This window comes from Schistocerca serialis, chromosome 1, assembly GCF_023864345.2.
Source record: "Schistocerca serialis cubense isolate TAMUIC-IGC-003099 chromosome 1, iqSchSeri2.2, whole genome shotgun sequence".
Classification (NCBI taxonomy): domain Eukaryota; kingdom Metazoa; phylum Arthropoda; class Insecta; order Orthoptera; family Acrididae; genus Schistocerca; species Schistocerca serialis.
In genome coordinates, this window is record NC_064638.1 from 75,833,540 (window position 1) to 75,847,811 (window position 14,272).

A 14,272-nucleotide genomic window follows, 5' to 3' on the forward strand; every position below is an offset into this window, starting at 1 on the left:
CTGGTTTATGGTGACACAATTAACCATACAGCATAACATGACAGAAAACGTAATATGTCCAAGACATTGACAGTGTTCGGATGCGAAAAAATGTACACAGAATAATACAATGCAGTAGCAAAAAAAATGTGAAACAGTCACGATGTTGAGATGTCATAAGGCAAAAAAAAATGTCAAAGTCGACTGGTGTGTGTTATATCTTAACTATTTCATAGTGCATACAAACAAAACTGGAGTACAGTCATATACACAAAAAATGGAAAATGTGCACGGTCTGATGTGTAACGACAAGAAAAGCGACCTGCTAACCTTACCTTGCCGGGCACTTGCCAAGAAAAAATATACGATAATCATCAATAAGTAGTCACATAAATATAATTGCAGAAATAGTCGTAAATGTGTAAATTCATCTGGAAAAATATGCACGGTCTGATGTGTAACGACAAGAAGAGCGACCTGCTAACCTTACCTTGCCGGGCACTTGCCAAGAAAAAAAATACGATAATCATCAATAAGTAGTCAGGTGAATTAATTGCATTAGTAAATGGCATCATAGTGTGTTGAATCATACAGTGGTTTCACTCAATAAACGGTTTAATGTTTGAGATATGGTGATTGCCTTTCGATTTTCTGGTTCTCAAAGTTTCGACGTGTACAACATTGGGGTGAGGGATACTGCGAATCCGATACGGACCTGCGTATAGAAGTTCAAATTTACTGCACTTACCTTTTAATTTGCTGGATAAATAGTGTGTACGTACTAATATCTTCTGTCCAACGTGAAAGTCGCGGCGTGTACAAACCTGTTTTTGCTGTCTTCTCCGGCGCTCTGCGGCACGTTTGATGTTGTTCAGCGCAATGTCAATTATTTCGTGGTGTCGTAGGCGACGATTTTTGGGGAATTCTATTAATTCTTTAATTTTGTTCGGTGGTTCAACGTTTTTCAGTATAACAGTCGGAGATAGCATAGTGGATTCATTTGGAATGGAATTAATTACATCTTGGAATGAGAGTATGTGTGTATCCCAATCAATATGTCTTTTGTGGCAGTATATTCTGCACAGCTTACCAATTTCCTTCATTAATCTTTCACAAGGGTTCGAAGAAGCGTGGTACTTGGATATATAGATCGGAGAAATGTTTCTAGCTCGTAACATGCGTGTCCATACACTACTACGAAATTGAGATCCATTATCAGAAATTACTTTCATTACATGCCCTACATGAAATAGAAAATGTTTTACAAATGCTTTCGAAACAGTTTTAGCAGTAGCTTTGCGTAACGGAGTGAAAGTAACAAATTTTGAAGTGAGCTCAACAGCGACAAAAATGTAGCAAAAACCTCTGTTAGTTCTCGGAATCGGACCAAAAATATCTACTGCGGCCATGTGTCTTAATTTCACAGGTATAATGGGATATAAAGGAGGAATATGTGAAGTGGTGTCTGATTTAGCTTTCTGGCAAATTTTACAAGACGCTAAAACTCGTCGTATACGTTTCTCCATGTTAGCAAAATAACAGTTCTGTCTCAGTATAAGAAAACATTTTCGTGCTCCGTAATGTGCGTAACTTAAATGAGTGTACCAAATTAGTTTGTTAACCAGTTCGTCAGGAATGCATAATAACCAAATGTTGCTGTCAGGATGAGAGCGGCGAAACAGAATGTCATTGCGTACAGTGTAGTGGTTCCTAATCGTAACATTTTTCCTATCTTGCCAAAGGTGTTTAATTTCTTTCCACACATTGTCCTTATTTTGTTCTTGTGCTATGTCCTGTAATGACGATGAAATAAAATTTTCAAATGCAACCTGCTGAATGTACATGACACTGAAATTTGCTTTGCAGAAGTTGGTTGCTACGTCTTGCTGATTGTTACTGAGAGAACGCGATAGTGCGTCTGCTGTAACATTTTGCGTACCGGGAATGTGAACTATTGTAAAATTAAATTCCTGTAAATATAGTTTCCATCTGCTTAACCTGTCGTGAGTGAATTTAGCTGAAAGTAAAAATTGTATCGCTCTATGGTCTGTGTAGACGGTGGTATGTCTGCCGTAAAGAAAGTGCCTAAATCTCGTGAAAGCCCATACAACACATAATGTTTCAAGTTCTGTGACGGAATAATTTCGTTCAGCATGTGACAGAATGCGGCTTGCAAATGCGATGTTTTTAATTACTGTAGAACCATCTTCAATTTCCTGGAAAATGTGTACGCCTAAAGCGGTGTTAGAACTGTCGGTGGCAATGGAAAAATTTCTAGTAAGGTCTGGGTGCGATAAAAGTGGAGCATTCAACAGAGCATGTTTCAGGTTCATAAATTCAGAGTGTGCTTGCTTATCCCAAGACCAAATACTGTTTTTACCTGTTAATTGACATAATCTGGGTGTGTCTAAAGCAGAGTGATGAATAAATTTACGAAAAAAATTAATTAAGCCCAAAAAACTGCGTAATTGCTTCTTCGTCGTAGGAACACTAATGTCACGTAGAGCCTGAAGTTTTTCTGGATCAGGCGCAATGCCTTCTGCTGAAATTACGTGTCCAAGAAATTTTATGGAAGTTTTGCCAAAATGCGATTTACTGAGGTTAACTGTAAGTCCTTGTGCATGAAAAGTTTGCAGCAGTTGTTCAAGAATCAGATTGTGTTCATACCAGTTAGCTTCTGCGATAAGAATATCGTCTACGTACGTCGTAATTCTGTCCTTAAGTTCTGTCGGAAGTATTGTGTTCAAACCGCGAATAAAAGCTGCAGAAGAAATAGTTAAGCCGAACGGTAATTTGCAAAATTGATAACAGTCGCCGAAACAGAGAAAAGCTGTATATTTTCTACAATTCGGATGAAGTTGAATTTGCCAAAATCCCGATTTCAAATCTAATGTAGAATAAATAGCTGTACCATGAAATTTCTGTAAAAGTTCCTCTAGTGTCTGTGGTCGATCTGTTTCATTAATAATAATGTCATTAATGTGACGTGAATCAAGTACAAGGCGAAGTGAGCCATCTTTTTTCTTAACAATATGTAGCGGGTTTATGTACGGACTAACTGCTGGTTCAATAATTCCCTGATCAAGCATATCTTGCAGCTCTTTTTTAACCTGTTCTCTGTGAATATATGGAATGGGATAATGCTTTGCTTTAAATGTGTCGTGCGGTTTGACTTGAAATTCATACATAAAGCCGGACATAGTACCAGGAATGTTGTCAAAAACTGGCGCTTGCTGTAAAAGAATTTTGTGTAATTGCGTTCGTTCGTCGTCTGTAGTTGCACTGCTCTCTTTAACCTTATCAGAAATTAACTGCATAACGTCGTAGTCAGCTTCGTCTGGAGTATTATAGTTATGTACGTACGTATCCGTTAACAATGTGGGATTACAGTCTATGTTACGTGTTGCGGAAATGACCTCTGTGCGGTTAATTGTTTGTTCTTCCGCAGATAAAGAGTGCTGAAATTCTAAAGCAAGTTGTACGTTTTCATCCTTTAACATTAAATAAGAATTCTGAAAATCGATAACTGCGTCGTGTTGTACCAGAAAATTCGTGCCTAAAATAATGTCTGTTGTCAATAAAGGAACAATCCAAAAATTAGAGTGGAAAGTATGACCTCCAATACAAAATGATAAATGCGTCTGTAATTTAACGTCTACTCCTTTACTCGATACTGCTCCTTTCACTTTTGTTTTGCCTAAAGGTAACGTCGGATAAGTATTCTCTTTGTTGCACTCATTAAAAGTCTCCTCATTTATTACTGATATAGGTGAGCCGGAATCAATTACTGCTGAGAATTTTGATGAACCAATTTTAATTTCGATAACAGGATGTGAAATGGTTTTCTGAATAACTGGTCTTTCCTGTAAAAGAGTGTCTCTGATGTCGTCAAAAGTAATTACATTTTCGTGAACAACATTTTGCTTGTCAAAGGTAGTGCTTGTGTTACTAGAAGATGCGTCCTGTGCAGTATTTAGTCAGATTCTATCTGACGTGTTATTATTATTAGGAGGATTCTGTGGCATTTCGACTATTTGAACTGTCCTATTACTTCTTCCAGGCGTGTTACGCTCTGGATGGTACCTACTGTCGGGTTCATTCATGAGAATATGTTCTTGCGTATGATTTTGCTGCTGGTATGACCGACTGTTGTTAGATGTTCGCTGAAAATTGTCCTCATTATTTTTACGTCTGTCGTAATAGTCATTCCTATACGGTGCATTACGATAGGAATTGAAATACTGTCTTCTTTGTACGTAGTTGTTTCCTTGCTGACGTACGTTACTATTTGTTGTACCAGGGGCTATACGTCCACGCGGCGAAACATTAAAGCCTGGTTGACCTTGTGTATTCCATTGTTGGTTAGGTATGTTAACCGGCTGGTTTTGATGTTGTTGTGAAACACCTCTATTGTTACTAAAGTGTTGTTCCTGTTGCTGAAAATTTTGACGGTATTGATAATTCGAATTTTGCCTGTTATTAAAGTTTTGGTAATTGTCGTTCCTAAAACGTCTGTTATCTTTCCGACTGGAATTACGTCCCTGATCATAATTGTAGTACTGTTGCTGACCTTGGTTGTTACTCAAAAAGTTTTTGTTTACAAAAGAATAATCAGATTGCTGTACTTCCAAGAGCTGTAAAAGATCTCTGAATGCTGAAATGTTTTCTTTTTGCTGGCCCGTTAGAAGTGACACTCGTAATGACCGTGGTAATTTAGAGATGCATAGTTGTATAAGTGCGGATTCACTGTACGGTTCACTTAGGTACTGGTTTTGTTGTACCATATGCTCAAAAAATTGCGTTACACTGGGAAAATTTGAGTTTTCATAGTTTGGCAAACTAATTAGTTGGTCTTTAATTCCGCGCTGTGTCGTCTTCGACCAGTACGCTGACAGAAAAGCATTCTGAAATTCCTCTACCGAGTAACACTGTCTCGCGATCGGTCTCATACGAGTTGCCGGTTCGCCTTCCAAAAAACTGCAAATAAATTCAAGTTTATGTGTTACAGGCCAAGTCGGTGGAAGAGCAAAACTAAACTGTTGAATCCAATCCAGTGGGTGAATCTGCGTTCTATCGTTTTTGAAAACCTTAAACTTTCTCACTGACAGAAAATGTTTGTAGTCGAAGTTATCATCTCTGCATGATGGAACAGGTTCAGGATCGTAAGAGTATCTATTGAACTGTGGTTGTTCGGAATCTAAGTCCCGTACTCTCTGCAGATTACCCAAATTATACGCGCTGCGTGAGTCTGACACATGTTCATAAAGTGGCGTCTGTTGTGTATTATTAACAGAAGTGTTTTTCATTTCTGTTACTTCTTGTTGTAAATTTGATAATTTCCTACGTAACGTGTTGTTAGATGAATCGATCTCATTAATAGTCTGCTGTAAATTTTGAAATTCAGGCGTTTGGATAAATGAAACCGGTGCAGTATCGTCTGATTTATTGTCATTAGCATTTTCGATAACATCAATACGACTGGCCAATTCATCACATTTTTCAGTCAATATCTTAACCTGATCATCGGTTTTAGAATCAGACGCATTAATCTGTTTTTGCAACTTGCGCGTAGTTTCGCTCAGTTTTTTAACATCAGCTTTGATAACATCACAATCCTGTGTTAGATCTAACTGTTCGAATCTATCTGTCACTGTTTGAATATTTACTGTGTGTGTATCTGTTTTTGATTTAAGGTCAGAAATTTCATCCCGTAATTCCGCGTTCAATTGTTCTATGGTATTAATTCTGTCGGACACTGTAGTAATATTATTGTCTACATACGTCTTCGCTTTCGCGAATATTTTACGTTTGTCCTCTTGTCTTTGTGCAGTGATTGTTTCCATGACTTGTCGTTTTACTTTGTTTTGATCCTGAATAAATCTGCGGAAACGCGTATCACTGTTCTGTATGTACTGACTAAAGCGCTCGTTAATCTGAGTGTTCTGCTGTTCGAATTTCGTGTCTATCTTTGCGTCCATAGTGCGCGAAAGTTCTACCGTCATTGCTCTAAACTCGTCCCGTAATTGTGTAGCTTTTTCAGAGCACTGTTTGGCGACTCCGCTAATTTCGTCTCTGAGTGTATTTGTCGCGGCTGTTTGCGTTTCCCTTAATTCTTGCGCAACAGACTTTATTTCTTCGCTATTTTTTTGTGAACAAGCCTCAATTTCCACGCGCAACTGTTCCTTAGTGTCATGGCACTGCGCGGCAACGGCTGTAATTTGTTCACTAAGTTGTTTGAAATTTTCGTCATTATTGTCAAGTTTTTCATTTAAGTGTTTGTTATCTTCCCTAAGTTGTTTGACCTGTTCATTGAGTTGCTTGAGGTTTTCATTCTGTTGTTTGTTATCTTCCCTAAGTTGTTTGAAATTTTCGTCATTTTTGTTCTTAGACTGTAGCATTATTGTCATAAATTGTTCCAAAGTAACATTACCTACTTTATTCTCACGACTGTTTGATGGTGTATCTACAATTGTCGCGTTTTGTGTGACCATTTGGTCATTCTGTAATTTACAAAAACGTTTATCAGTCGGATGTACATTGTCAGACACTGTTCCGGAATTAAATAAATCCGTCGTACTTTGTGTATCCTGATCACTTTCTTTAGACAAATTTGCCTGTACGTTACTTGAAATTTCCAAATCGGGTGTGTTAAGCTCTGCAGCGCTCATTACCATAGAGCATTCTGCGTCATCAATTGTCGTCAAGTTAACAGACGAGACAATTGAGTTCGTTTGTTCATCATTAAGGTGAAAGTCATCATTAGTGGTTGGAATGCACTGATTGTTAGTGAACGCAGGATTGTCATCATTACGTTGCGTATCACAATTACTATCGGTCACGTTGTTTAAGTCGGTAATTTCATTCACAATACTTCGCGATACACTATTCACAGTCTTTCGCGGCATTTTTACAATAGTCAAAATTTTTCACAAAACAAATAAGCACAATGCAAAAGCAACACACAAATACAACAAAGCAGCAAATTGCCGTTGACCTGTAGAAAGAAAGTCACAATATTGTTAAAAGCGTTGCGCCAAATCCTAATTATCTAAGCAAATAAGAGCAGATATCTGACTGTCGCTCAAAAGACTCTCAACGAAATACGATCCTGGACTGGGTGTCGCCAAGTGTAACCTCCCCACCGCAATTTTTTATAAGAAAATATAGCAATACTTAATAGAAATGGGAGCCAAGTGTAACCTCCCCACAAAAATTTTAAAAGAAAATAACGATACTAATTAGAAATGCTGATGGACATGGCTCTATGCGTAACCTGCCCACAATCAAATGTACTGACAATGGCAACAAATGTGAAATTCGCAATCTGACTCAATTATAAATCCTTCAAAAAATTAAAGTCCATTCAGTGACAAGAAAATTCAATTAAACCGAAATATCGGTCTTTGGCCCTGTGTAAAAACAATCAGAATTAAAGTCTTACCTCAGAATAAATGGATGTCACATATCTGCTCTTGTTGTTGCGCACCACTTGGAGGAACTACATTGCAAATAATAATATTCTCCTTTTTTTTTGTAATTCTAGTGAAATTTTTCTTCAAAAAGAAGTGGAATGAAATGGGAAGTGCAACGAGATCTTTAGTTCAAAAAAATTAAACTTTTGAGAAAATGCTTTTGAAATAAAAAATTATTATTGGGAGACTTGTTGGAGAATAATTACAATAAATAAAATTTTTCATTATCTAATGATTATATTAATTAACAGTATACCTTATTCCTCATCTTGACCATTGTTGCCGACCGCCTACATCACACAACCGCACTGGGCTGCTACTACTGACCGACCGCTCTGCATGACGACTACAGACTGAGTACTGCTCTCAACTAGACAGAGCTACAGACTCGCAACGACTGACTGACTGCTACTCTGCATAGCGACAACTAACTCGCAAAGACTACTACTGACTGAGAACCGCTCGCAACACTCGCGCGGTCAAGCGCATACTCTCTGGTCACAGATGCTACAATGCCTCGCCATCGCTGCTGCGTTACATACGTGTTTCATAAGTTAAGCTGGTAATACAAACGGATTGGAAAGCTTTCCTTTACAGAGACAGTGGAAGCTTAGTTTCGAATGCTGTTTCCAGTTTACCAAACGGAATCTGGACCTTTTCTGTTATTCTGTTTATTTCTTTTGAAACTCATAAAAAAATTACCTTCAACTAGTAAAAAACTAGTCAATTAATTGGACTACTTTAATGCTAGTTTATACTACTTTATTTCCGATGTGTCGGCTCTGAGCACTATGGGATTTAACATCAGAGGTATTCAGTCCCCTAGAACTTAGAACTACTTAAACCTAACTAACCTAAGGACATCACACAAATCCATGCCCCAGACAGGATTCGAACCTGCGACCGTAGCAGTCCCGCGGTTCCGAACTGCCTAGAACCGCACGGCCACCGCGGCCGGCTCCGATGTGTTGATTATTTCAATCTTAATAGAACTGTTTTTTGATACTTCCTGTACTGAGTCTTTCCATTAGTTTTTTGAGTTTATCTGTACCATGGCAAATAGCTCAATGTCACCAGCAAAGCGAAGGTTCTCCATTAACACTCATTTCGCCATGGTTGTCCAACATAAGAAATCTCATTTTATGACTACTAACAATATGGTGTGGAACGTCCCTACCTTCAATCGTGAATTTCTCACTGTCCTGATGTAGACGAACTGAAATGCAGCATTGATGTATAAATTCACCAGTATAATGATTCAGATTGAGTCACTACCCTTTTTCACAATAACTGTTAGCACAGATTAAGCCAAAGAATGCTTCAATTACTACGTGTGTAAGACAACGTCGCTAACAATAGGTTACGAGTAATGATGAAAGCCGGCCGGAGTGGCCGAACTGTTCTAGGCGCTTCAGACCGGAACCGCGCGACTGCTTCGGTCGCAGGTTCGAATCCTGCCCCGGGCATGGATGTGTGTGATGTCTTTAGGTCAGTTAGGTTTAAGTAGTTCTAAGTTCTAGGGGACTGATGACCTCAGATGTTAAGTCCCATAGTGCTTAGTGCCATTTGAACCATTAATGATGAAAGTTTTTAGACGAGAGTTCTCCGTGATGCTGACCCTTACTTTTATCTGTTTCAGACGACCTACACCGACAAGGGCGACAAGGTAATCTAGGTGGCAGTCTGTACTGACTGTTGCTGCTGCGTAGCCTCTCCACTGAACAAACCGGTCCTACGAGACGCCGCCGCTGGCGGTTCTCAGCGTGTGACGTCCTGGCGATACGCAGGCCGTTACCTTCCAGCCACTTTCTGAAGACTGTAGAAGAGCACTTCTGCTTCTGAATGTATTTTGTATTCGCCACCATCAGTACGCACCGCACCCTCGATATGAATTTCCCTTAAGTTCGTCACATCTTCACAGATGCACTACTGGCCATTAAAATTGCTACACCACGAAGATGACGTGCTACAGACGCGAAATTTAAGCGACAGGAAGAAGATGCTGTGATATGCAAATGATTAGCTTTTCAGAGCATTCACAAAAGGTTGGCACCGGTGGCGACACCTACAACGTGCTGACATGAGGAAACTTTCCAACCGATTTCTCATACACAAACAGCAGTTGAGCGGCGTTGCCTGGTGAAACCTTATTGTAATGCCTCGTGTAAGGAGGAGAAATGCGTACCATCACATTTCCGACTTTGATAAAGGTGGGATTGTAGCCTATCGCGATTGCGGTTTATCGGATCGTGACATTGCTGCTCGCGTTGGTCGAGATCCAATGACCCTTAGCAGTATATGGAATCGGTGGTTTCAGGAGGGTAATACGAAACGCCGTGCTGGATCCCAACGGCCTCGTATCACTAGCAGTCGAGATGACAGGCATCTTACCCGCATGGTTGTAATGGATCGTGCAGCCCCGTCTCGATCCCTGAGTCAACAGATGGGGACGTTTGCAAGACAACAACCGTCTGCACGAACAGTTCGACGACGTTTGCAGCAGCATGGACTGTCAGCTCGGAGACCATGGCTGTGGTTACCCTTGACTCTGCATCACAGACAGGAGCGCCTGCGATGGTGTACTCAACGACGACCCTGCGTGCAAGAATGGCAAAACGTAATTTTTTCGGATGAATCCAGGTTCTGTTTACAGCATCATGATGGTCGCATCCGTGTTTGGCGACATCGCGGTGAACGCACATTGGAAGTGTGTATTCGTCATCGCTATACTGGTGCATCACCCGGCGTCATGGTATGGGGTGCCTGTGGTTACACGTTTCGGTCACCTCTTGTTCGCATTGACGACACTTTGAACAGTGGACGTTACGTTTGAGATGTGTTACGACCCGTGGCTCTACCCGTCATTCGATCCCTGCGAAACCCTACATTTCAGCAGGATAATGCACGAGCCGCATGTTGCAGGTCCTGTGCTTGCCTTTCTGGATACAGAAAATGTTCGACTGCTGTCCTGGCCAGCATATTCTCCAGATCTATCACCAATTGAAAACGTCTGGTCAATGGTGGTCGAGCAACTGGCTCGTCACAATACGCCAGTCACTACTCTTGATGAAGTGTGGTATCGTGTTGAAGCTGCATGGGCAGCTGTTCCTGTACACGCCATCCAAGCTCTGTTTGACTCAATGACCATGCGTATCGAGGACGTTATTACGGCCAGAGGTGGTTGTTCTGGGTACTGATTTCTCAGGATCTATACACTCAAATTGCGTGAAAATGTAATCACATGGCCGGCCGGAGTAACGTGTGGTTCTAGGCGCTGCAGTCTGGAGCCGAGCGACCGCTACGGTCGCAGGTTCGAATCCTGCCTCGGGCATGGCTGTGTGTGATGTCCTTAGGTTAGTTAGGTTTAATTAGTTCTAAGTTTTAGGCGACTGATGACCTCAGACGTTAAGTCGCATAGTGCTCAGAGCCATTTTTTCTAATCAATTGTCAGTTCTAGTATAATATATTTGTCCAATGAATACCCGTTTATCATCTGCATTTCTTCTTGGTGTAGAAATTTTAATGTCCAGTAGTGTAGGTTGATGGCACTAACAAAACATACAAAACTAAATCCTATCCTGGCCTGTGTGTTTTTAACTTCTCCATTGATGTTAGTTTCTTAACTCATGAACACAAATGCAGAGATTCGTGCACGGTTTGTTTTGAGGTAACGTACTCCAAAGGGTAAAAACGGAATCCTTATGGAGGAGGAGGAAGTTAGTGTTTAACGTCCCGTCGACAACGAGGTCATTAGAGACGGAGCGCAAGCTCGGGTTAGGGAAGGATGGGGAAGGAAATCGGCCGTGCGCTTTCAAAGGAACCATCCCGGCATTTGCCTAAAACGATTTAGGGAAATCACGGAAAACCTAAATCAGGATAGCTGGAGACGGGATTGAACCGTTGTCCTCCCGAATGCGAGTCCAGTGTGGAATCCTTATGGGATAACGTTTTTGGCCGCCTGTCCGTCATAATTTGACACTGGCAACCTCGTTCAAAAAAACGTGTAGGGAACTCCCCTTAAGCTATAATCTTGAAATCCAACAAGAAGCCAGGTTGAAAATTACACGCGAAACAAAAAAAAAAAAAAAAAAAAAAATGCGAAATTGTTAATTTCTAATTGTATCACATAAAAAATATTTTTTCTCATTTGTTTTACAACTGTCAGTCTGTCCGTCTGTTACGACCCATTTTCCTCAGGAACGGGTATAAGTATGAAGTTGAAATTAATGTTGAATACTAAAGTTTACGGTCTCCCCATTCCCATTTCGAAAAGTGGGGTAGATTAGTGACACACAAGTCGTCGAAGTGGCGTCCAAACGAAAGACTTGCAACAGGCCATTGAGCAACACGAAATTCTTGTTATCTATATACATGTCCGCAGCTCGTGGTCTTGCGGTAGTGTTCTCGCTTCCCGCGCACGGGCTTCCGGGATCGATTCCCGGCGGGGTCAGGAATTTTTTCCCGCCTCGAGATGATTGGGTGTTGTTGTGTCGTCTTCATCACCATTATCATTCATCCCCACTACGGTCGGAGGAAGGTAATGGCAAACCATCTCCACTAGGACTTTGCCTAGTACGTCGGTGCGGGTCTCCCGCATCGTCCCCTACGCTCCTCATGGAGCCCGCCCGTCCACGGGCTGCTACCGCAGTGGTTATTAAAAAGAATAAATAATTACATTTCAGACACAGCCATTCGTGGTGGTCCCCTCGGCACTGCGAAAGGCTGGACATGGTTCGTTATAGGGTGTGTGATCACCGCGGACAGCTGCGCACTAACCGCAACCGCACTCCCATGTCGGCCACAAGATTGGTAAGCAGTTCCAGTGGTCGGACCTTCAGGTTCTCCCACTAGCGCGGCTGACGACTGCTACATGGTCGTCGGTACATGTGGGAGTGCTGTAATGCTTCACCGCAACAAATCCCGCACTTGCTCGATGGTATTTAAGTAGGGAGCAAGAGCAGAACAGTCCATTCGTCGAATACCCTCTCGTTCCAAAAACTCCTCTACCTGCGCTCTTCGGTGCGGTCACACATTTTCATTCATAAAAATGAAGTCAGAATCGAAGGCTTCCTTGGAAAGACGCACATCAGGAAGGAGCAGCCCGCCCCGAGAGCTGAGTGGTCATCGCGACGGAATGCCATGCAAAGGGGCCCGGGATCGATTCCTGGTTGGGTCGGCGATTTTCTCCGCTAAGGGACTGGGTGTTGTGTTGTCGTCATCATCATCTCATCCCCATCGACACGCAAGTCGCCGAAGTGGCGACAACTAAAAAGACTTGCACCAGGCGACCGGTCTACCCGACGGGAGGCCCTAGCCATACGACGATTCATTTTAGGAAGGAGTACAGTCCCACAATGACGTTGACTAATAAGCGTACCATGTTTAAAGATTTGGTGGTCGGTACGGTCTTACAACATGATCCTCCCAATACCATAACACCTGGACCACCAATCCGATCATGCTCGACATTGGTGGATGTACCTTCGTATGGCAAGAGTTGGGAACAGATTAGATTAGATTAGTACTTGTTCCACAGATCGTGAATACGACACTTCGTAATGATGTGGAACGTGTCAGGTCAATAAAAGGTGTCTATACAAGATATTACATTACACAAAATATTACATGACACTGAATATTTTTAATTTTTATTTTTTTTTTTAATTTTTTTTTGGTGGTGGTGGGGGGGGGGGGGGGGGGGGAATTACCCACTTACTATATCCAAAAATTCATCTAATGAGTAGTAGGATTTGCCATTCAGAAATTCTTTTAATTTCCTTTTAAATGCTATATGGCTATCTGTCAGACTTTTGATGCCATTAGGTAAGTGACCAAAGGCTTTTGTGACAGCATAATTACCCCTTTCTGAGCCAAAGTTAGATTCAACCTTGAGTAGTGAAGATCATTTTTTCTCCTAGTGTTGTAGCCATGTACACTGCTATTACTTCTGAATTCGTTCAGATTGTTAATAACAAATTTCATAACTGAATATAAATATTGTGAGGCTACAGTGAAGATCCCTAGCTCTTTAAATAAGTGTCTACTGGATGATCTTGGATGAGCTCCAGCAATTATTCTGATTACATGCTTTTGTCCAATGAGCACTCTTTTTCTCAATGATGAGTTACCCCAGAATATTATGCCATACGAAAGCAGAGAATGAAAATAGGAGTGGTAAGCTAATTTACTGAGATGTATATATGTGTATGTATACATATTGCAATGACCCTAATAGAACACTTATGCATCCTGGAAAACTGTCTAACTTTATCGTTCTGGTGGTGGAGCTGTTGTGTTGTGTGTAGGCATAATGCTGCATGGGCGTACTGCCCCCTAGTTGTTTGAACACGATACACTCGCAAGTCACCACTATCGTGACTCTGTACTTCTTCTCCATGTGCGCCTTTCCTCAGGTGCATTTGGCCTTGACTTCATTTTCATGGATGACAATGTGCGACCACATCGAACAGCACAAGTGGTGGAGCTCTAGCAACGAGAAAATATTCGGCTCATGGAATGACCTGCCCCTTTCCCCGACTTAAATCTCATCGAGCACGTGTCACATGCCTTGAGGAGACACGTCCACGTCCGCCAACGGCCATTCAGAAATTGGCGACCGCGCAGGTAGAGGAATGGCACACCCTACCACAAGAACTCCTTACCAACCTTGTAGCCAGCATAGTAGGACGTTGCAGAGCAAGAACTGTCGTCCGTGGTTAACATACGCCCTGTTAAGAACTACACTACTGGCCATTAAAATTGCTACACCAAGAAGAAATGCAGATGATAAACGGGTATTCATTGGACAAATATATTATACT

At 41.4% G+C, this 14,272-nt stretch overlaps 1 protein-coding gene across 1 annotated transcript in view; it reads left to right on the forward strand.

Annotated features, from left to right (window-relative positions):
• Window positions 1-14,272, forward strand: part of LOC126461887 (4-hydroxyphenylpyruvate dioxygenase) — a 142,619-nt gene that overhangs the window by 35,184 nt on the left and 93,163 nt on the right. The window contains exon 2 of the mRNA XM_050096031.1: window positions 9,091-9,117. Coding sequence (XP_049951988.1) covers window positions 9,091-9,117 — 27 coding nt within the window. The remainder of the gene's footprint in view (window positions 1-9,090; window positions 9,118-14,272) is intronic.